The following is a 23,444-nucleotide window of genomic DNA, read 5'->3' on the forward strand; positions in this document are numbered from 1 at the left end:
TCATGAATATCCTATAGAACTTTCTAGGGAGAAGTCTGTAGTTCTGATTATATTTTCAGATAATCGTTGATGCCTCCCCCCCAAAAGCTAAGCCATTAATCTATGGAAGCCTATTTTGTTTTGTTTTTTTGTTTCTAAACAGTCAACAGATGCCATCTAACTAAGGTATAGTGGGAATTTGGGGATGTAAGTCTTTCCTTCTGATACCAGAGGATCAGCAGTAATAGCTTTATTGATGAATAAACTTCAGATTTTCTTCCACAGTGGAGAGTAAGTGAATCCTGATTCTTGACTACTTGAAGAGTTTGGGAGAAATGACCTCGGGTGGTCCAGTTACCTTGCTATTCAGTGTGAGCCATAGACCAGCAGCAAACTTAGTTACCCAGGGGCTTCTTAGAACACTCTTAGCCTCTGTCCCTGAACTGCTGAATCAGAATCTGCTTTTTAGCAAGATCCCTAGATGATTCTTTTTTTTTTCTTCCGACGCACAGTAAAGTTTGAGAAACACTCATATAGCATTTGTTCATCCACTGATTCATTTAAAAAATGTTATTTGTTGGCCTCCTGTGTGCTAGTCACTGTTCAGGGTGCTTAGAGAGCAGTAAACCATACATAAGGTCATTGCCATTGTGGAGCTTGCTGACAAAATAATTCAGATAAAGATAAGTGCTTGTGATAGAGGGTAATTTTATTGCATAAACTGCCATGAATATTATCTTTTTTATTTAATTAAAAATTAGCTGTGGCCCTAGGATAGAAAAATACCTTGGCCCTGAGATAGAAATCAGTGCAGAGCTGAATTGACTTCTGCTCTGAGGACCCTAGTTATCTGGTGGCATACCCTGTTTTTTCTGGATTATTAACCACTCTAGGCAGAACTGAGCCAGGGACCATTTGCCTTGGTGAGGGGATTTGTAATATTCCTTAAATGGTATGTAACTGGTTATCTTTTTTTTTTTTTAATAACTGGTTGTCTTAAAACTTTTCTCTAAGGTAACTGTAGTGTATGGTTAAGAACCACTGTAAAAATGTATTGGCAGACTCCCAACTGCCTAGATTCAGATCCTGCCTCTGCCTTATTAGCTTTGCAATATTGGGCACATTACCTTCGGGTAAAGTAACTTTTTAAATTTTTTTTAAGATTTTATTTTTAAGTAATCTCTACACCCATTGTGGGGCTGGAACTCCACAATCCCAAGATCAAGAGGCACACACTCCACCAGTAACATTTTTCGTATCTGCAAAATGTGGATGATAGTAGTATTTAACTGAAGTTGTTATGAAGGTGAATTAAGTGTTCCATAAATGTTAGTTGTTGTTCTTCTCTGTCAGAATGGGTGAGAAATTCCCAGTTTAATTTTCATTTTTGTTTTCATGAAATACCCCTAAGCATCTTCTAGTAGAACCCTGGAGTTTTATCCTAGATGAAATGACAGGTGTTTGTTTTGTGTCTTTTTTTTTTTTTTTTAATATAAGTACTTGTCATTTGGTGTTCCTCTCAATATTGGAGATGTAAAAATTAAACCTGGATGATTGATTTGCCATGAGGCAAATAACTTTCATTAATTTATACACTTTGTTTTTCAGCATTTGTAGGGTTAAGTGGCTTGGGATTTCTGTTTCTGATAGTAAATAGGTAAGTAAAACAAATGGTTAGATGTGACCAAAGAGATAGTTTCACCATATTCATGATGACTTTTTCCTGACTTGGTTCTTTTACCTTAAAACTGCTGTCTTTTGTGACCAGAGGGTATCATTTTGCCAGGAACTTGATATCTCTCTTCCTTTCATTTAGATCACTCCCCACATAGGAACTGGCATAAAATGGACCAATAATGAAGACTGCTTTTGGCTTATTTGGTGATGACATATATTGCCTATATATAGAGGTGGTGATTGATCTGTTTTATGGACTGACAATTTGGATATTTTTGTGGTGGTTTTGGCAGATAGTTTCAGAGTGCACTTGGACAGTTTACATCCTTTAACAGGTGTTTTATGTAACTGTGTAGCCTTGGGCTTACTTCTAGTTCTGTGGAAGAGATAAGGATTTTGATGGAATTCATTATTATAATCCTAAACAAAATTAATCGAACATGGTTATTGAGAATTTAAATGAGAAAAATAAGCCTTTGTTGTAGTTAAACTGTCTTGTCAGATTCATTATTGTGTCATTTTAAAGACTATTTATCATAGAAAAACACAACTTTTTTGTTGGATGTTTTGGTTTCCAATTTTTCTTTATGTGGAAGTAATTCGATACAGGACACTCTTGTATAAAGCTTTTAGGTTAAAATTTACTGCAGTAGGTCAAAGAGTGAACATTTTAAAAGTTTTTCATACCAACATGTCAATATTGACAGATTGCTTTCAAAAGTGTTTAGGACAGTATTGTTGCCCAGTTTACTGCATCTTTGTCATCAGCCGGCATTCTAATTTATAAAAGTTCACCATATAGGTTAAAATGAAACAATTGATCTTTTTTGCATTTCTTCAGTGACTAGTGTGATTGAATGTTTTTCCATGTTTATTAACTGTGAATTGGCTTTTTGTTTGTGCTTTTCTTATCTTTGAAGGCAATAGTCTTATATCACTTGCCTGGAATGATTTTCCCAGTTGATGTGTCTCTTAATTTGGATCTTAAATGTTTCATTATATATTTACTGATTGTGAAAACAATTGATGTTAATTATATGAAAATACAGAAACGTACAAAAATGAAAATAAAAAATGCTCAGAGATAACCAGTCATAACACTGATTTTGTCTCTACAGTCTCTTCTGTGCCTTGTGCATTATTTCACAAATTCAAAATTTCTATATTAAGGTAGCATCTTGCTTTTTTCTCAAGTTTCAATGAACGCTTTCAATGCTTCTACAATATGTTCCCCCATTTATAAAAATTTTATTTTGGAATAATTACGGATTCACAAGTTGCCAAAAAAACACAGGGTGGTGTCATGTACTTTTATGCCCAGTTTCCCCCAGTAGTAACACCTTGCCATAACTATAGTATGGGGTATAAAACTAGCAGATTGATATTGGTGCAATCCACAGAACTTACTCAGATTTCACCAGTTTTATATACAATCTGATTTTAAGGCTCTGAGATATTCTTTATATGGCTGGACTATAGTTACTGAACAAATCCTGTGGTCGGTGCCTTAGTCCGCACAGACTGGGTAGCTTGTAAACTCAGAAATTTAATTCTGGGAAGTCCAGGATCGTGGAGTCAGCAGATTTGTACTTGGTAAGGGCTTTCTGGTTCATAGTGCCTTTTTGCCAATGTCTTCACATGGTGGAAAGGGCTAGGGTCTGGGATCTCTTTTAGAAGAGCACTGACCCGGGGTTCCTGGGTGGCTCAGATGGTTAAGCGTCTGCCTTTGGCTCGGGTCCCAGGGTCCTGGGATCGAGCCCCACATCAGGCTCCTGGTTCAGCAGGGAGCCTGCTTCTCCCCCTGCCTCTCCCCCTGCTCGTGCTCTCTCTCTATCTCTGTGTCTTGAATGAATAAATAAAATCTTAAAAAAAAAAAAAGCACTGATCCATTCATGAGGGCTTTGGTCTTGACTTAGCACTTCCCCAAAGCCCTACCTTCCAAGTCCATCACATTGGGCATTAGGATTTCAACAGATGAATTTGGGGGGCACACAGACATTTAGACTGTAGATAGCAATTAGATGTTCCTAATTTTTCACTGTTATGAAATCAGTGTGGTGAACATCCTTGTACTTACATAGTTTTGCATATCTCTTTTGAGTAGATCTCACAAGTACATTTCTAGATAAAGAGTGTTTATTTTTTCTGTTTTTTGATTGAAGTATTATTAACATACAGTGTTCTTTTAGTTTCAGGTGTATGATATGATGTAGCGATTCTAACATTGCTTAGTGCTTATCACATTAAATGTACTCTTAGTCCCCTTTATTTCACCTATCCTCCCACCTACCTCCCCTCTGGTAACTACTAGTTCTCTGTATTTAAGAATCTGGTTTTTTGTCTGTTTGATTGTTTTGTTTCTTCAGTTCCACATATAAGTGAAATTATATGGTATTTGTCTTTCTCTGTCTGGCTTATTTCACTTAGCAATTCTCTAGATCCATCATGTTGTCACAGATGGCAAGATCTTACTCTTTTTTATGGCCGAGTAATATTTCGTTGTGTATATATATCACATCTTCTTTATACATTTGTTTATGGGTGGACACTTGGGTTGCTTCCATATCTTGGCTATCGCAAGTAATGCTGCAATAAACATAGGAGTACATCTTTCAAATTAGTGTTTTTTCTTTGGGTGGATACCCAGTAGTGGAATTACTGGATCATACGGTAATTCTATTTTTATTTATTTATTTTTTTAAGATTTTATTTATTTGAGAGAGAGAGTACGCGCGCTAGCACGTGTGCACGAGCTGGGGGAGGGGCAGAGGCAGAAGCAGACTCCCTGCTGAGATGTGCAGTAATCCCAGGGAACAGGACCTGAGCCAAAGGCAGACACTTGACTGAGCCACCCAGGCACCCCTGGTAATTCTGTTTTTAAAAGAATGCATCTTTTTTTTTTTTTAAGATTTTATTTATTTATTCATGAGAGACAGAGGAGGAGAGAGAGAGAGAGAGAGAGAGAAGCAGAGGGAGAAGCAGGCTCCCAAGGAGCAGGGAGCCCGATGTGGGACTTGATCCCAGGGTCCTGGGATCATGACCTGAGCCGAAGGCAGACGCTTAACCATCTGAGCCACCCAGGCGCCCAAAAGAATGCATCTTTTTAAGGCTATTGATAAACATTGTTAACTCTTAGAAAAATTGTATGAATTACAGCAGTGAACTGATAGCTTTCTTTTATACTTGTCAAAATGACATTAAGTAGTTCAATAGGTAAAAATGATATTTAGTAGTTAACTATTCCTGCTTGTTCTTTGTACATTTTCCCTCTTTGGTAAATATCTTAGTAATTTATAGCTCTGTTGTTAATAAGGTTGGTGTTGTAACCTTTTAGACCTTTTCTGTTTTTACGTACTTATGTGTATATCTGTACAGTGATTTTATGTTTGTTAACATAAATGATAAAGTGCTTGTTTTGCAACTTGATTTTTTTCACTGTTAGTATATATAGGCCTATCCTTTTTTTTCCCCTTAACTTTTATAGTATTCCTGTTACAAAGTATACTACATTTTATTTAACCATTTCCTATAGAGATTTATATTTGTTTTTAGCCTTTCACTTAAGGAATCAGTGCTGCAGTATACATCCTTATATGTGTGTTTTTGTGTACATTAGTGGCTTTTAAAGTGTATGTTCTTAACTAGTCTGGTGAAAAATACAAATATTCCCAGCAGTAGTACTGCTTGTCTATATGCTATAGACTTTACACTTTGATTATTCTTGATACCATTAGCAAGGGACACATCAGATTTATGGATAGTATGCTGCTGAAAGGTATCTAATTAATTATTTTGATTTATTATTAAATACTTAATGAAATAGGGTATCCCCTTTTCCTTGGGCAAGCTTGGTAGTCTTGGAGTAAGAAATACCAATGGGCTGGGTCAAAGGGGAACATCCACTAGCAATACTTGGGAGCACTGATCCTGACTTCAGACATTGTGGAAAGGCATCAGGCTGTCACAAATTTTCTATATCTTTACTTCAGTGGTAGAGGCAGTGGTGATTTGGGGGCTCTTGTCTGACTCCTGGCTGACTCCCCAAGTTTGCAGAAATGGGCTCTTGTCCTTCAGTTATTGAGCTGATTTTTTTCTATCCTCACATGCTTAAGGTATGGACTTCACATGGGCAAACCATTAGTGCCTCAGAAGGTAGGAAGCTCAGGCATTCCAGGAGGTGGGTGGAAAGCACATAACAGCCATTGTGCCAGCACAGTCCTGCCAAGCACTTAGTTCTCAGTAAAAGAAGGACAAGCTTTCTTTCTCAATATCACAAATTAATTTTGCTATGTGGTAGGATAACACCTGAGCTTACCAGGAATTTCTTGGCACTGCCTGAGCAACAGCCCCTTCACTCCTGACTGGCCCCTGATCTCAGTCTCTTCTCGCCCCTGAAGTGAGGTGGGCTCTTTCCCATCACCACCTGCACTGAGACACATTTGGTTTTTATATTCTCTACTGTGTTTAAAATCTAACCCGATTCTTTGGAGCATATTTCTTTGAATTGCATTAAATACATAGGAACATCACTCTTTATATCTTTAGCTATATGGAGATTATAATAATTTGTTTGACTAAATTGGGAAGCCTACCAGAGGTTGAGCTTTGAGTAATTATGTGTGATCTCCAAAGGAGTAACTGATTTCTGACACAAAATATAGCAACATCTAAAATCACTTATAAGACAGTCTGTCATTTTTTATTCCTTGATTTTGTCGTTCTGCTCTCACCTAGGAATGAGGAGTTTGAATATTTTTAAACACTTCTGATTATAAAAATGTAACGAAACATTGAAACTTCACGGTCACAAATTCTGTTCTCATTATTTAATCTAAATGTAGAGAACAGGAAAATAAATATAGAGAACAAACTGATAAGTTAACAAAGATGGGGGGTGGGGGAGGTTGGGTGAAATAGGTGATGGAGATATTTATCATGATGAGCACTGAGAATATAGGATTATTGAATCACTATATACTATATTGTACACCTGAAACTAATACAACACTGTATATTAACTAAACTAGAATGAAAATAAAAACTCAGGGCGCCTGGGTGGCTCAGTTGGTTAAGTGGCTGACTCTTGGTTTCAGCTCAGGTCATGATCTCAGGGTCATGAGATTGAGCCCTGTGTTGGGCTCACACTCAGCATGGATTGTGCTCAAGATTCTCCACCTGCCCCATTCGTGTGCACTTCGCTTGCACACGCTCTCTCTCAAAATCTTTAAAAAATAATAATAAAATTTAAAAATTAAAAATTAAAAAAAAAAAGAAATAGTGCATCCCATCAGTAAAAGGTAAATTTTTCATCATAATCCCACAATATTTGGGTAATTATTTATAAATTATATACGATATAATACATTTTGTATCTTAAATATTAACCTTAATCTCTTATAGTGAATATTTGGCATATTTGGAGCCCCCAATTTTTGAGTAGCTTTCTATATTTGCAGAAATGCCCATATTGTGAGTCAGGCCTCTCCAGTGTATGTACTAGTCAAAACTCAAATTCCCAGATGCTCTTGTACCTAGATGGATGCATCTTAAATAACATTAAGAGCCACTAAGTCATACACACCCACAGATCACTTTTGCTTGAAAATACACAATGTAAGGAAATGAGGGTTCTATTCATAACTTTTGATTTTGCAGGAAGGAGTGGCAGCTTTAAGTGACGGTTTTTATTTAAACTCGGGGGAAAAAAGCAAACTTTCCCAAAGAAAAGGCAACTTCTCAGTTTTTGCTTTGGGTCTGGATTGGTGTGACAGAGATCTTCCCTAATAATTCTAACCACAGATGCTCTTCTTGCCAAAGTAGAGTGAGAATTCACACTATGTGTTGTTACAAAAAAAAAAAAAATGTTGAAAATTAAAGGAATCTGGAATACCAGATTGGTAGTTTTAGTATGCAGTCATCTAGCAGAGGGAAAACAAATCCTCTCCTGAAGAGCTTATTTTAAATATAGTCTTCAGAATTCCCACAAATAAAGTTCCAAGGAAAACGGGATTACAATATAAAATCTTAAAGCCAGTAAGTCATCATGAGCATGGTTTAGCAGAAACAACAGATCACAAAAGCAAACCCTCAAAGATTGCAGATACTGTAATTATCAAATACAGACTATAAAATAAGAATATTTAATATGCTTGAAGGAAGATACTGAAGAGATCAAGAAACAAAACGGGGGTGTGTGGGTGGCTCAGTCGTTAAGCGTCTGCCTTCGGCTCAGGTCGTGATCCCAGGGTCCTGGAATTGAGCCCCGCATCGGGCTCTGCTCCGCGGGAAGCCTGCTTCTCCCTCTCCCACTCCCCCTGCTTGTGTTCCCTTTCTTGCTGTGTCTCTCTGTCAAATAAATAAATAAAATCTTTAAAAAAAAAAAACAGGGGTGCCTGGGTGGCTCAGTAGGTTAAGTATCTGACTCTTGATTTCAGCTCAGGTCATGATCTCAAAGTCATGAGATTCAGCCCCACATCAGGCTCCATGTTGGGTGTGGAGCCTGCTTAAGATTCTCTCTCTCCCTCTCTTAAAAAAAAAAAAAAAAAGAAAAGAAACAAAGCACTGGTCAGATAGATTTGATAAAAGAACCAAAAAGAATTTTAAGAAATGAAAATTATTTAAAAAGAACTTCGAAACTTAGTGGACAAATTAAATTCATCTTAGAAACAGATGAAGAGAGAATTGATGAACTGGAAGAAAGAACTTAAGAAATCGCTCGGGATGTAATTTCCTAGACAAATGGAAAACAGGAGAGATTGATACAAAGAGAGGTGGAACATAGTATGAGAAGGTATGAGTATTTTGTTGGCATTCCAGAAGGAAACCATAGTGCAGTTAGTTGATTAAAAGGCAGAGTTTGAAGAGCTTAATGGCTGAGAATTTTACAGAATTGATGCATCAGATTTCAGAGCTCAGTGAATCCCAAGTGGATTAAAGAAGAATTTCACACTTAAACTGGTGATTGGAGAACTGCAAATCACCGTTGACAAAATTTAAGGAAAGAGATTAAGAATGACCACAAGAGTGATCAGCAACTTTTGTACAAAACAGAAGGCAGTGGGGATATCTTTAATATGCTGAAAGGGAATATGTGCCTCATAATTCTTTATACAAAAAAAAAGTCTTTATACAGCAGAGGTAGAAGGTAAAAATAAAGGCATTTTCAGAGAAGCCACAACTTAAGAATTGACTAAAAAAAATGTGAATGATGTCCTTGCGGAAGAAGGAACATGATTCCAGAAGAAAGGCGTGAAATGTGAAAAAGAATGATGTTCAAAGAAAATCATAAACATTTATATAAATTTAATAAAATATTGACTGGTATAAAACTAAAACAGTATATATTATATATATACAGGCACAAAATACATAAAGTAATCTTTGATAATGTACTACTCAGTGTAATATTCATGCTGTAATTTGAAAAAAAGGTTTAAGTTTTATATTTTTTTATGACTCAGGATTTAAGGTAATATTTCAATGGAATGCTTTATTAGAGAAAAAAAAATCCCTGATCTGAGTATTGCAGCAGATCATGTTCCCCTCTAGCCCATATCCATGCTTATGTATTTTTTTGCAGTTGTAATAATCTGTGAGCTGTAATCATTTGTGGTTAATAGTACATACTTAATTTCTGTATGTCTTTAGTTGGGTATATTATTTCACATACAGGATAATCTGGAAAAGGGAGAGAGTAATATAAGTACTAATTCCCAACCCACAGAATTGCTTAACATACTTGCTTTTGTTATTGTGGTGGTTATGGTTTTTTTCACTTCATTTTGTGAAAGCATTTTCCATTTTGATGTTTTCATATTTCATCAGCCCTACCATGCACGTTGTTGCACATTGTAATTTCTCTGGAAACTGGGATACATACATCAATACAATATTTGATGTCATAGTTTAATAAACAGCAATTTTTTCTTTGATATAGTAGTACCCCTTTAGATTTTATAAAATATGGTGATGTATCTTTATAATTTTGAATGACTATGTCATACTTTACCTAGTGAGTGTCATGATTTCCCTTATTCCTTATTTGTTTGGGTTATTTCCATTTGTTGGCTCTTATAAATAATGCTACTATGTGAGAATATGAGATGCACCATGTTATACAGTCTCTGTTAAAGAATGAGTTTGCAGGCTGCCTGGGTGGTTCAGTCAGTTAAGCATCTACCTTGAGCTCAACTCATGATCCTGGGGTCCTGGAATCAAGCCCCACATTGGGCTCCCTGCTCAGTGGGGTGCCTGTTTCTTCATCTGCTCCTCCCTCCTACCCCTGCTTGTGCTCTCCCTCTCTCTCTCAAATAAACTTTTTAAAACAATGAATTTGCAAATTTTATGCTGATGTGGGCATTATTTTTAAGTGCTTTGCTAATCTAATAATTGTTAAGTGGTACTTTATTTTCCTACTTGCATGCATATATGTATTTTTTTCTAGAATTTTATTTTCCTAGTCTTTATGTTTTGGGTTTTTTTTGTTGCAGTTTTATGTTATTCTGTAGTCATCAGTTTATCCTTTGTGATTAGTACCTGTTTCTTCATAGCCAACTTTCTATGAAATAATAGTTTACATTTAACTTTTAATTTCACCTTGTAATTATTTTGATATAATGCATTAGTGTTTGTATTAGTATTCTTTTGAGACTGAGACAGTTGATTACATTCTGTTCAAAACCAACATATAAAAGGATTTTGGAGTATTATACTGAGTATTAATTGCTTTTCCGTTATTAATATAATTTAGTTCTTGGGGCGCCTGGGTGGCTCAATCGGTTGAGCATCTGCCTTCGGCTCAGGTCATGATCTTGGGGTCCTGGGATCAAGCCTTGTGTGAGCTCCCTGGTCAGCGGGGAGAGGCTGCTTTTCCCTCTCCCTCCCCCCGCTCATGCTCGCTCTCTTTCTCTCTCTCTCTTGCACGCACGCATTCTCTCATAAATCTTTGAAAAAAAATTTTTTTGGGCGCCTGGGTGGCTCAGACAGTTAAGCGTCTGCCTTCGGCTCGGGTCGTGATCCTGGGGTCCTGGGATCGACCCCACATAGGGCTCCCTGCTGAGCAAGGAGCCTTATTGTCCCTCTCCCTCTGCCTGCTGCTCCACCTGCTTGTACTCTCTCCCTGTCTAATAAAAAAATAAAATCTTTAAAAAAAATAAATAAAAATTAAAAAAAATTTTTTTTGTTCTTACCACAATTTATAGTTGTGAAAAATCGAGAGATAGGAGTTAGGTTTTCCCACAATCATACAATTGTTAATATCAGGGGCACCTGAGTGGCTCAGTCAGTTACACGTCTGCCTTCAGCTCAGGTCATGATCCCAGGGTCCTGGGATCGAGCCCCGCATCGGGCTCCCTGCTCAGTGGGGAGCCTGCTTCTCCCTATCCCTCTGCTGTTCCTTCTGCTTGTGCTCTCTCGCTCTCTCTCTCTTTCTGTCAAATTAATAAATAAAATATTTTTTAAAAATTGTTAATGTCAGAGCTGGGTTTTGAATTCAGGTGTGATTGTAGAGCCTCAACCATTGTATGTTTAGGTAATAATTATTAACTACCTTGAAATAATTCTCTCTTGCTTTATTAAAGCCACATGCTACTCTGCATAACAGTTCTATAAATGAGGGGTATTTCTAGTATTTGCCTCATTTGCTTTATCTTCTTCATGTACAAATCTTACTAAATGAATTTTTTTATTCTTTCATTGAATTTATCAAGATTCAGAAATTTGATTTCTCTTTCTGAAAACTGTAGTCTTTGTTAATTGCCATTTCCTTGGGTAGAGACATAACTGGTATTCTCAGAATTGAGGAAAGTGATGCAGGGTAAGTTTGTAAATACATTTTATTCTATTGAAGTTCTTAATATACAGTTAAATGCTGTTCACTAACAGGAAGGCTAGGCTGTCACAAGCTCTTCACAGTTCTTTCCTGCCATTAAGCTATATACTTAAATTACTAAATCAAAATCAGCTTAGCTCCAGAGGCAAGGTTCTGGGAGGGTATTGCCGTAGTAAGGGCAGAAAGGGGGTATATTATCTGTAGAGAATTTTTAGAACAATAATGAAATTGACTAAAAGGGCTATGCTTGTTATTATCCTATAGCTGACAATTCTAAACAGCGTCAACAGTAAAATACTGCCCACTGCCCCCACCATTTTAAGGCTCAGCCGTTGCTCCCAAGAGATGAATGAACCTTGACATGGAAAGGGACACTGTGGGGGCGCCTGGGTGGCTCAGTCGTTAAGTGTCTGCCTTTGGCTCAGGTCATGATCCCAGGGTCCTGGGATTGATCCTCACATCGGGCTCCCTGCTCACTGGGAAGACTGCTTCTCCCTCTCACACTCTCCCTGCTTGTGTTGCCTCTCTCACGGTCTCTCTCTGTCAAATAAATAAATAAAATCTTTAAAGAAAAAAAAAGGAAAAGGACACTGTGTTTGAGCTTTCTCCTTTTTCCCAGATTATGTTTCAGTTGATAAAAGGAAGCAATCAAAAAATATATGGCAAGTTGTAACAAGGAAACAATGTTTCATTGGTTCATACATGTAAGTCATGTTGGTCCTATTAATTGCACAGTATGGAAACTCAAAACTCATGTAAAATAATGGTTTATTAGATTAAAAGATTGCAGGGGAATTTCGTGGACATAATTAATTGCAGAAGTACAGTCAGGCCTCCCAAAAACCCTCTTCTCAGCAATTCTGCCTGGGAGCTCTGCGGTTCTGCCTACCCAGAGTCCTGCTCTGGTTGCCATCTTTAGTGTTGGTGATACCTTAAAGGCTTTTTTTTTTTTAAACCACCCCATGAGCCCTCCAGGTAGACAGAATTTCTGACAAATTTAAATGATAAATTCAGTGTGTGCCAGTTATTTTTCATGAAAGCTGAATTCCCAGTATCTGCAGGTCATAAACTTGAATAATTACTTCTTTGCCCTTTGAATCTACCTTCTGGTGCCTGCCATCCAGGGGAGAGGCCTAAGGCTGAGAGGACAGTTAAAAGTAATGTTCTAGACACGGTGTAAACTTTCTGAAAGGTCATTAATGTACTTGAGAAGGATCAAGTCCGGTTGTTTGGTAGAATGAGGTAAAAGAAGTGTATTTGTGCCCTGCTTTCTTCCTCTCCTTTTACCTTTTGAATACTCTTCTCCACTCCCCACACCATGATCTGTTTCTGCTTTTCACCTCTACATGTTTGTGATTAAATGATGTATGCAGAAGATTACTTTAAATGTCAATTAGTTATGTTGTGGACATTAAGAATATACACTTTCAGGACAAATGGAAAAGCACAATCTAATATAAGGCATATTGCTGTTTTGTTGGGGTTTTTTTAAGATTTTATTTTTAAGTAATCTATACACCTAACATGAGGCTTGAACTCGTGACCCCAAGATCAAGAGTTGCATGCTCTATCTACCAACTGAGTCAGCAAGACACCCCAGATTGCTGTTTTTGACTTGGGAAAAATTTCCAGTGATAGAATCATTCAGACTCAAAGGTCTGTCACAGCATAGATGGCAATAAAAATATTCCCTGGAAAATCATTCTAGATAACTCAATTTGCTGTAAATACACAAAAAAATAATGCCAAACATCAGTGAATAGTTTGAATACATTTTATGACATTTGCAAGTATATTGGGGTAAAGCAGCATTTCTGTGTTAATTGTTTATAGAAATGTGTTTCTTATTGTATAGGTAGCTAAATTTTATACATGTACATTTCAAGTCTATCTCCTTAAAAAGGTTTTCAAGATGAGCCCAAAACTTTAAAATATTATTTAATATTTGTTATTAAATTACTTAATATTTTGGGGTTTTCTTCATGTTTAAAATAAAAGTCTGTTATCTAAATTTGTAATTTTAATGCACTGACTTTTAAAATTTACAAATAGATCGTTTGGTTATTTAGCAGGTAACATCTAAAGGAACTGGTTTAAATCCTAATGCCAAAGTATGGCAAGAAATTCCTCCTGGAAATACTGAAGCCACTCAAGTAACTCATGGAACTGAAAGCTCTTGGCATGAAACAGCAGCCACATCAGGGTCTCATCCTGAGGGTATGTCCTAAATACTTCATCAGTACAAATCATATTTTGGTTAAACATATGGCCAAATTCATTTATAGAACTTTGGGGTATATCTTTTGATTATTTGATTAAATACATTTATAAATGTTTAACATGTAGTTTGTACACAGTTCTTTTAGTATGAATGGATTGTCACTAATTTCAAATAGTAGCTGTATCTCTGGGTCTAGCATCATTGGCAGTGCTGTTTACTCACTGTTTGACTTTGGGTAAATGACCTAACTTCTCTGTGCTTGTTTCTTTCATCTGTAAAACAATAATAATTACTTTTGGCATAGGATTTTCTGAGAATCAAGTGAATAAAGAAGCTGCACATAGGTAGTACATAGATAGTGCTATATGAGTTTAAACTATTGATAATCATTTTAGCTTGTCCATAATGGTAAACTTACCTTCCTCAGGAAGAGAACTCTTATTACAACCATGTGGACATTATTCCAATTGGTAGAATTCCTTAAAATCTTATTATAGAAGACCTAGTGCCCAGAGTTCCTAAAGATAGGATTTAAAGAATTCCTGTTTACTTTCAGTATGTTTTCTTTAATACAGGTAATACAGAGCTTTCAGATGATATGTGTAAGGAATATGAAGTAATGTATTCATCTTGTGAAACCACCAGAAATACTATAGGCATTGAAGAATCAACCGATGGAATGATTTTAGGGCCAGAAGATCTGAGTTACCACATATATGATGTTTCTGGTAAACTTTATGCTTTTATTGGTAAAACGAGCATATTGTACACTAATGTTTCTCCCCTTACATTCTATCATTGTTCTAATAAACCTTTGGCATTGATCAATCTGTTTTCTTATTTGAAAAGAACTGTATGTTAATGAAATGCTATGTTTTTATAAATACTGTTTTCAGGTGGACAAACATGAAACTTGTGATTTAAAAAGAATGTTTAAAGATCCTATTAAAAGAGAGTATGAAATTAAATATAAAAAAAGTAGTCAATATAGTTAAAAGAGACCTAAATTATAATTTTTCAGAGAGCCCAAATTTCTTGGTCTTTTAGTTGGGATCAATGCAAGTTCTGTCGATTTCCCTTTTTTTTTGTTAGTGTGAAATGCATTTATAAATGTGAAGTTGCAGGGATTAATTTTGAGAAAATGGCTGTATTAAAAACATGGTTCTACTACAGTTCAACTTGTGAAATATTTTTTTTCACATTTATTTCAGTAGCATCAGTTAGTAGTTGGCTTGGATTTAAAATGGATGAGATTTAAAAGAAACTAAAAATGGACCAAAGACCCCAACCACCTAACTTAATTTTTCTGATTTAAAGGATCTCTTTGGAAAATAAATGTAATAGGGAATACTCTTTTCTGTTGCTGCTTAGTTCTGTTCTGTGACTTTCAGTCAAGATACATAAACCTTTGTCCTCAATTTCCTTATTTATTATAAATATTTGGACTAGATTTCTAAGTTTTGTCAGCTTGTAAGTTGATTTCTGAAGTGGCATGGGTGATATTTCCATATAATAATTTAAGGTGGCAGGTTCTTCTCCCTATTATGGTCATAATATACCTAACCACTGGGTACTTTAAACACAGAGTTGGTTTTAGTAATGTAGCAACCACTTGGTATTTTAATAAGTTTCCTGTAATGACATTGAAAAGTTAAATGAAGTTATTGTTCATTTTTAGGTAGCACATTTGGGTGGTTGGATTTTGTATTAGAATGATTGCATATACATAGAAATAGAATGCTTCTTACATTCATTTTTAATGAAGTTAATATCTGCTATCACTTTGAATCTTGAGTACTCAGACAAGGTAGCGTTAAAATCATGCACAAAATTTATTTATCTTTATATACGTTCTGTCGTCTGTATTTAAAGGAAATTAGCCTACTTAATCACTAATGCTTTTTTTAAGAAGAGGACAAATTTCATGCTTTGAGTCTGTAATGTTTTGTGTAAGATTCTAATAAAAGGGTGATGGTTTTCCAGGCTTGAGTTCCGAAAAAAAGTCTCGTGTTTTGGGTTTAAATAATTGAAGGCATAGAGGGTTGTTAGAGTTGATTTGATCCTTTGGATGTTTGAGTGTTTTAAATATTCCTAGGAAGATAAAGAGCTCTATAATCAAGGAATGAAAAGAAAACAGTATTAAGAGATAACAGTTGAAGAAGTATGACTAACATCAGATTTAGTACCAATTATAAAGATATATATAATCCCAATTTGTTTAGTTCCTTCAAATTTAGATTAACTATTACTTTTGTTCTTTGAGCTTTCATTAAAGGAATAAGTAGTTATCACAATTTTTTTTTTTATTTTATAAATAGAGACACAGCGAGAGAGACACAGCGAGAGAAGGAACACAAGCAGGGGGAGTGGGAGAGGAAGAAGCAGACTTCCCTCAGAGCAGGGAGCCCGATGCGGGGCTTGATCCCAGAACCCTGGGATCATGACCTGAGCCGAAGGCAGACACTTAACGACTGAGCCACCCAGGCACCCCAGTAGTTATCACAATTTTAAAGATTTTAGGGTAGTGTTTTACATAGGGTAGCCAGGTACCTTTAGTATTAATGGTGCTTTGTTCATTACTTGATAAAGTAATTTCAAACTGGGCACCTGGGTGGCTCAGATGGTTAAGTGTCTGCCTTCAGCTCAGGTCATGATCCCAGGGTTCTGGGATCGAGTCCTGCATTGGGCTCCCTGCTCAGTGGGGAGCCTGCTTCTCCCTCTGCCTCTCTATCTCTCACGAATAAATAAAATCTTTAAAAAAAATTTTTTTAAACTGTCTGAACTCTAAAGAAAGAATAGTTTGAAATTAGACTTTGTTAGAATTCAGTTGAACTCTAAAAATAGTTTTGTTGTGAATTTTAATTTGTGCATACTTTGTGATGTATTCTGAGTACAACTATATGTAATGTTTACTACCTCTGGTAATTTGGTATTAACTTTTTCCCTCTGTTTTCTACCTTCAGGGGAAAGCAATTCAGCAATTTCTACAGAAGACCTAAAAGAATGTCTGAAGAAACAATTGGAATTCTGTTTCTCCAGGTATGTTATTCATATTTTTTTATTGAGATTTCTCATTTTTTGAATTGTTTGGTTAGTAGATGTGAAATACCTGTGAAATAGAGTGGAAGAATGGTGGTTTTAATTTCCTTCAGTGAACTAAATTTAAAGATGTAGCCTCTAATTGGATATGCAAAGGATCTAGTCTTAGTAGAAAGATAATGAAATACTGGATTGGATATTGGATACTTTTCCTATAAACATATTCAAGTTTAGGGTTCTCAAAACAGTGGTTATCTCTTAATATATCTTTTTAGTAGCTAGCTTGTGTAAGCTTTGATCATGGAGTTATAGGCATAGAATTTATGTTACTAGTGTCTTCTATTAAATAAGGAGTTGTTTCAGGCAAATGTTTCAAGATGTCTTTTTTTTTTTTAAGGTTTTATTTATTTGTCAGAGAGAGAGCACGTGCACAAGCAGGGGGAGTGGCAGGTAGAGGGAGAAGCAACGCCCTGCTGAGCAGGGAGCCTGATGCAGGACTCAGTCCCAGGACCCTGGGATCATGACCTGAGCTGAAGGCAGATGCTTAACTGATTGAGCCACCCAGGTGTCCCTTTTTTTTTTTTTTTTTAAGATTTTATTTAATTTATTTATTTTAGGGAGAGAGTACATGCGTGGGGCAAGGGGAAGGACAGAGGCGGAGGGAGGAAATCTCAAGCCAACTCTGTGCTGAGCACAAGCCTGACATGGGCCTCAATCTCCCAACTCAGATTATGACCTGAGCTAAAACTAGGAGTCAGACACTTAACCAGCTGAGGCACCCAGGTGCCTCTCAAGATGTCTTATTTACAGATAACAATTATGTAGGTACATTTATAGTTTAGATGTCATAAAACTTCACTATTGTAAAACTGCCCCTTCCAAAATAAACAGAAGTTTGGATACGCATGCAAAGGTAATGCCTTCTATTTTTCTTATACGTGGTGAGAGGTAGGACCAGTAAACTGATTTTTCAAGCTAGAAACCTGGATTTTATTAGACTTATTTCTTTTTTATTTTATTTTATTTTTTTTAAAGATTTTATTTATTTATTTGACAGATACACAGCGAGAGAGGGAACGCAAGTGGGATGGGTGGGAGAGGGAGAAGCAGGCCTCCTGCCGAGCAGGAAGCCCGATGCGGGGCTCGATCCCAGGACCCCGGAACCATGACCTGAGCCCGAAGGCAGACACTTAACAACTGAGCCACCCAGATGCCCCTCTTTTTTTCTTTTTTTAATTTATTTACTTTTTAAGTAAGGTCCATGCCTAGCATAGGACTTGAACTCATGACCCTGAAATCAGGAATCATGTATTCTACTGACTGAGCCAACCAGGTGCCCCTAGACGTCTTTATTACTTTACACATAATATATTCTTGACTCAGGTTTAATTGATTCTTTATCCTAAATAGTTCCTCCTTTTTTCCCTCCTTTTTATTCTTTGCCTTTATAGTCTAGTACAGGATAAAATGATAAAAGCGGGACTTTCTGTCTGTCTTTAGTCATTTGTTCCTGCAATACAATTCATTTTCTGTAATATATTTGTAATAGTTATTTAAAAATCTTTGCCTACTAACTGGATCATTTGTGTGTCTGCTTATATTTGAGTTTTTTTCTCTCGGCTCTCTCATAATTTCCTGCCTTTTTTGAATGTCTTACAAATTTTGATTATATGCTGGACATTACATGTAAAAGCACCTAGGAGCTGCAAGTGATAAGATCTTTCCCTCTAGACAAGATTTAAACTTTCTTCTGGTGGGCGGAAGCAGATTGATTGCTTCAGTCCAGTCAGGAATTGAGCTGGGTTAGGACTGAGCAGCCACTTTAATTAGACTCAGTCTACCTCTGATTTATCTCTGTTCCTTAGGCGTGACCTTTTCAGTCTTGATTTGGAAGTTGTCTGTTTTCTGTTACTTCAGTTCTGAAACACCAAGGGAGATTTAGTCCTTTTCTTGAGAGGTTTGAGATTAGCTCTTTAGTCTCTTACCCTGTAAGCTTCAAAATCTGGCAAATGTCTTGTGGGGGACACCTGTCTTGTGTTTGATGAGAGTTTCTTCCTTCCACTGGAACTTCAACAAAACCACAGAGATGTTACTCTGCCTTTTTAGCCTGGCTCCCAGTATCCCACCTTCCTCCTTAGAACTCAGGAAATGTTATTTGGGGGAAAATCTGCTGTATGTTAGGAGCTCCTTTAGTTTCCAATTCACAGTGCCAGTCCTGTGCAATTGCCTAAAACTCTGCTGGTTTCCCCCTGGTCCCATATCTATGGACCCCCTCAGGAAAGAAAGATCATCTTTCTGGAATTCCATTTTGTTCTTGTAGCTTCTTTCCTTCATCTCCAGAACGTGATTTTTGTAATTTAGCCACGCTTTTTTAGTTGTTGGAATAGGAGCACTGGTTTGTCATGATCTACCACATCCTACTCAGAACTCTGATACAGTTTAAACAAACTATGTGATTGATGCTTGTGGCTCAGCGAAATTGTTATTAGCACATATAAGGTATTAATCATGAATAGTCAAATCATAGATGTGAATAGATGTGATTTATATCCATTAATTTGACTTCTGATGAGATACGGTTTCTTTAAGAATTTAAAGAAGGTTGGGGCACCTGGGTGTGTCAGTTGGTTAAGCATCTGACTTCAGCTCAGGTCATGACCTCAGAATCATGGGATCAAGTCCCATGTTGGGCTCCATGCTGAGCATGGAGTCTGCTTCTCCCTCTCTCTCTGACCCTACCCCTGCTCATGCATGATCACACACATGCACGCTCTCTCACTCCCTCTCAAATAAATAAATAAAATCTTTAAAAAAAAGGTTTGGGGCGCCTGGATGGTTCAGTTGTTAAGCACCTGCCTTCGGCTCAGGTCATGATCCCAGGGTCCTGGGATTGAGTCCCACGTCAGGCTTCCTGCTCAGTGGGGAGTCTGCTTCTCCCTCTACTCCTCCCCCGTACTCGTGATATCTCTCTCTCTCTCTCTCTCATGCTCTCTCTCTGTCCCAGATAAATAAAATCTTTTTTTTTAATATTTATTTATTTGACAGAGAGGAGACAGTGAGAGAGGGAACACAAGCAGGGGGAGTGGGAGAGGGAGAAGCAGACTTCCCCCAGAGCAGGGAGCCCGACGTGGGACTTGATCCCAGGACCCTGGGATCACGACCCAAGCCGAAGGCAGACGCTTAACAACTGAGCCACCCAGGTGCCCCGCAGATAAATAAAATCTTTAAGGGAAAAAAAAAAAGTTTGACTAAGGTTTTATAAGAACAGACATGCTGCAAGTCAGAGTTGATTTAGGCTACAACTTTTTAGTTGTGTAAATATTATATGTACAGGGGTGCCTGGGTGGCTTAGTCAATTTAGCGTCCGACTCGATTTCAGCTCAGGTCATGATCTCAGGGTTGTGAGATTGAGCCCATGTTGGGGTCTGCTCTGGGCATAGAGTCTGCCTAGGATTCTGTCTTTTCCTCTCCCTCTATCCCTCCCTCTCTAATAAATAGCAAAAAAAGAATATCTTGATGAATATGTTATTACTATGTTCCTCCATTTATGCTAAAGTGAGTTTAACCTTTGCTGGTATCTTCTCTATTATTTTTTCCCCCCAAAACAACCTGTTGGCAATTTTAATTTTTAAAAAGTAATTACTACTTTATTTTAATAAAACTTGAATGTAGAGAGGCCTTTGGCCCTACCCTTTGCCAGGCACTAGGGCCTTGAAATACATTTTGAACAACAAAGATTCTTCATGGAACCTGTTTTCTGGCTGGAGGAGACAAAAATAATTTTTTTAAAAAGCATAATAAACTTAGAAGTGTGCTAAGTGATAAGCACTGGAAAAAAATTTAGAACACTAATCAAGAGAAGGGGAATCAAGAGTGCTTGTGTGGTTTCAGTTTTAAATAGGGTCATTGAGAAAAAGGGGCTTTTAAGCAGACTTCCAGCTATTTATAACTAGACTGCTTCAAAGATCTGATGTGAATAAGACAACATGAGTATGATTTTACTTCAATTTGTTACATAAGATTTTATATGTAAGAAGCGTTTCTATCTTTTTAAGAAATGTATCTTTAAGAATCTTTTAATTTTAAATGTTTTAAATTTAGTTTTAAATTTATTAAATTTAAAAAGTCAAACATACTTTAAAAATACATTTAGAAATTTTATTTATTTATTTATTTTAAAGATTTTATTTATTTATTTGACAGAGACACAGCAAGAGAGGGAACACAAGCAAGGGTGGCAGGAGAGGGAGAAGCAGGCTTCCCACTGAGCAGGGAGCCCGATGCAGGGCTTGATCCTAGGACCCCGGGATCATGACCCAAGCTGAAGGCAGGCGCTTAACGACTGAGCCACCCAGGCATCCCACAAACATTTAGGAATTTTATTTTTTTTATTTTTTTAACATTTAGGAATTTTAAATCCTTTACAGTTAAACTCATGCTTGAAGCTACAATTTTCCACATATGCATATTCTAACATCAGTGATAAAGTGTTTATAAGATGGAACTACACTGTATGTAATATTTTATTAAGCCTCTTTCCATATCAACATAATTCCATAAAGTTCCCTTGTTCAGAATTTTGGGCATGATGATGTATTTGGGGATTCAGAAACTTTTTGAAAGTTGTTAAGAGTATATTTGTTGTGTATTACGTATTTTCATAGTTCACTGTGTTATTTCTGGTAGCATAATTTTAAGTGACAAGTGAATAAGACACTTGTTTAGGTGCTTTTTAAGAATTCTTTGTTTTATGGGACTCTTGTTTATTCCTTTCAGAGAAAATTTGTCAAAGGATCTTTACCTGATATCTCAAATGGACAGTGATCAGTTCATCCCAATTTGGACAGTTGCCAACATGGAAGAAATAAAAAAGCTGACCACAGACCCTGATCTAATTCTTGAAGTGTTGAGATGTATGTAAATCATACCTTTTAGCTATTTTTTTAAGTCAAAAAGCTAAATATTCTTTTGATTTCTGATCATACAGGGAATTTTTTGGTTTTGTTGGCCATTTTATTTTATTTTTTTTAAATTGTAGTTGACATATAATGTATTTTTTCAAGTATACAACATAGTGATTCCACCATTCTCTACATTAAGCTGTGCTCATCAGGCAGGGAATTGTTAACTCCCTATTTTTTGTTATTCTGTTCCAATAATTTATCTTTGTTTTTACTGACTTGGTATATAGCTTCTATATCACTTCTGTACCTTGGTTGTTCATCACCCACTTACTTCAAGTATAAGCAATTTTTTGTTTTCTAGGCTATTAGAAAGTTGTATGTATCATTATCACATCTTCTAAAGCATTGTTTCAAACTTTTGAACCAAGTATGAAGTACATTTTACGTTATGGCCCAGTACATACACCACATACCCACACACAACTGAAATGTTATTACTCAGATTAATACTAAATGCTTGGAATTAACTCTTTTTTCCCCCCTAAATTGATTTCACAACCTGTTAAAGAATTGCAGTCTGTAGTTTGACAAATACTACTCTAAAGTTTAGTAAAGAATTTGAGGTTCTAAGCATTTTTAATGGTCTTTATGTCTTATATCAGTATTTCTTGCTAACCTTTCTTAGCAAAACCTTACCAAGTTTTTAACTACTTGACTGAATAAAGGCAGCTCTTCATTTTTATATGAAATGTGTTGTTGAAAATGTTTAAAAGTTAAATATACCAAGTACAATAATAGGCTTATATGAGAGTAGATTTCCATTCTCAGAGGGCTAAAAACATTTATGAAATCTCTGGTTTGTGCAGTGGTTTCTTAAAACAACCCAGTCTTGTAATCAGAAAAAAAATCAGCCAAGACACCAGCAGAATCCTCCACTGAGGGCTAGAACCTAGTACTTAAACCCAACTCTTCTTCCCTGTTTCTTTTATTCTCACTACTTAACCTGTTCAGAGAGGTGTGGCATATTATTTCTCTGAAGGGACTAGGAATAAAAGTTTTGGTTAGATGGTACTATCTTCATTAAATATTTCCTCAAAATCAGCATCTAGAAGATGGCCTCTCAGTGTCTGTAAATAGTATGGAAGAATAAATATGTTAAAATCAAGGGAAAGTTATAATCATTTGAGTTTAATTCTTGGTTTAAGTGCTTAGACTTGAATTTTAAGAATTTCTTCGCATGTCAGAATGCAATACTGTCATCCAGTTACAAGAGTGGAATGCAAGTACACTGATTTTTATTATCTCCAGAAATCCAGAATTCAGTAATTATACACAGGATAATTTTACCTTGTTAGATAACGTATACTCTTGAAAGTTTTTCAACTCCAACACAGTGCCAAGATACAAAGTAGGTACTCTGTATATTTGTTCAAAGAATAACACTTGACAATGTTTCTTGTAGATTAATCTCAAAATATTTTGTTACAACTGTAATCTTTCGTTCTACAATTTAATTTCTCTGCTAATTTATTCATTTGGAAATAGAAATGAATAGTTTTTAATGGCAATATTAATATCTCTCCTTGTCACTTTTGAATGAAACACTTTTTTAAATTTCAGCGTCTCCTATGGTACAAGTTGATGAGAAGGGTGAGAAAGTGAGACCAAGTCATAAGCGTTGTATTGTGATTCTTAGAGAGATTCCTGAAACGACACCTATAGAGGTAAATTATTAAGCATTGTTAAAGCTAAGTGTTTTTTTTTTTATTTTACTTTATTATGTTAATCACCATAC

At 36.3% G+C, this 23,444-nt stretch overlaps 1 protein-coding gene across 3 annotated transcripts in view; it reads left to right on the plus strand.

The window, feature by feature from the left end:
• The window catches only part of LARP4 (La ribonucleoprotein 4), a 69,682-nt gene that overhangs the window by 8,470 nt on the left and 37,768 nt on the right, over positions 1-23,444 (plus strand). For 2 of the 3 annotated variants that reach the window (XM_028125572.2, XM_028125576.2), the window contains exons 2-6: positions 13,555-13,702; positions 14,282-14,434; positions 16,670-16,745; positions 21,522-21,658; positions 23,270-23,373. In XM_028125572.2, the coding sequence (XP_027981373.1) occupies positions 13,555-13,702; positions 14,282-14,434; positions 16,670-16,745; positions 21,522-21,658; positions 23,270-23,373 (618 nt within the window). The remainder of the gene's footprint in view (positions 1-13,554; positions 13,703-14,281; positions 14,435-16,669; positions 16,746-21,521; positions 21,659-23,269; positions 23,374-23,444) is intronic. The other variant, XM_028125573.2, reaches the window with a different exon arrangement.

Source organism: Eumetopias jubatus, unplaced genomic scaffold (genome assembly GCF_037043125.1).
Source record: "Eumetopias jubatus isolate StellerSeaLion01/CBP00866 unplaced genomic scaffold, mEumJub1_p1.0 scaffold_8, whole genome shotgun sequence".
Lineage (NCBI taxonomy): Eukaryota > Metazoa > Chordata > Mammalia > Carnivora > Otariidae > Eumetopias > Eumetopias jubatus.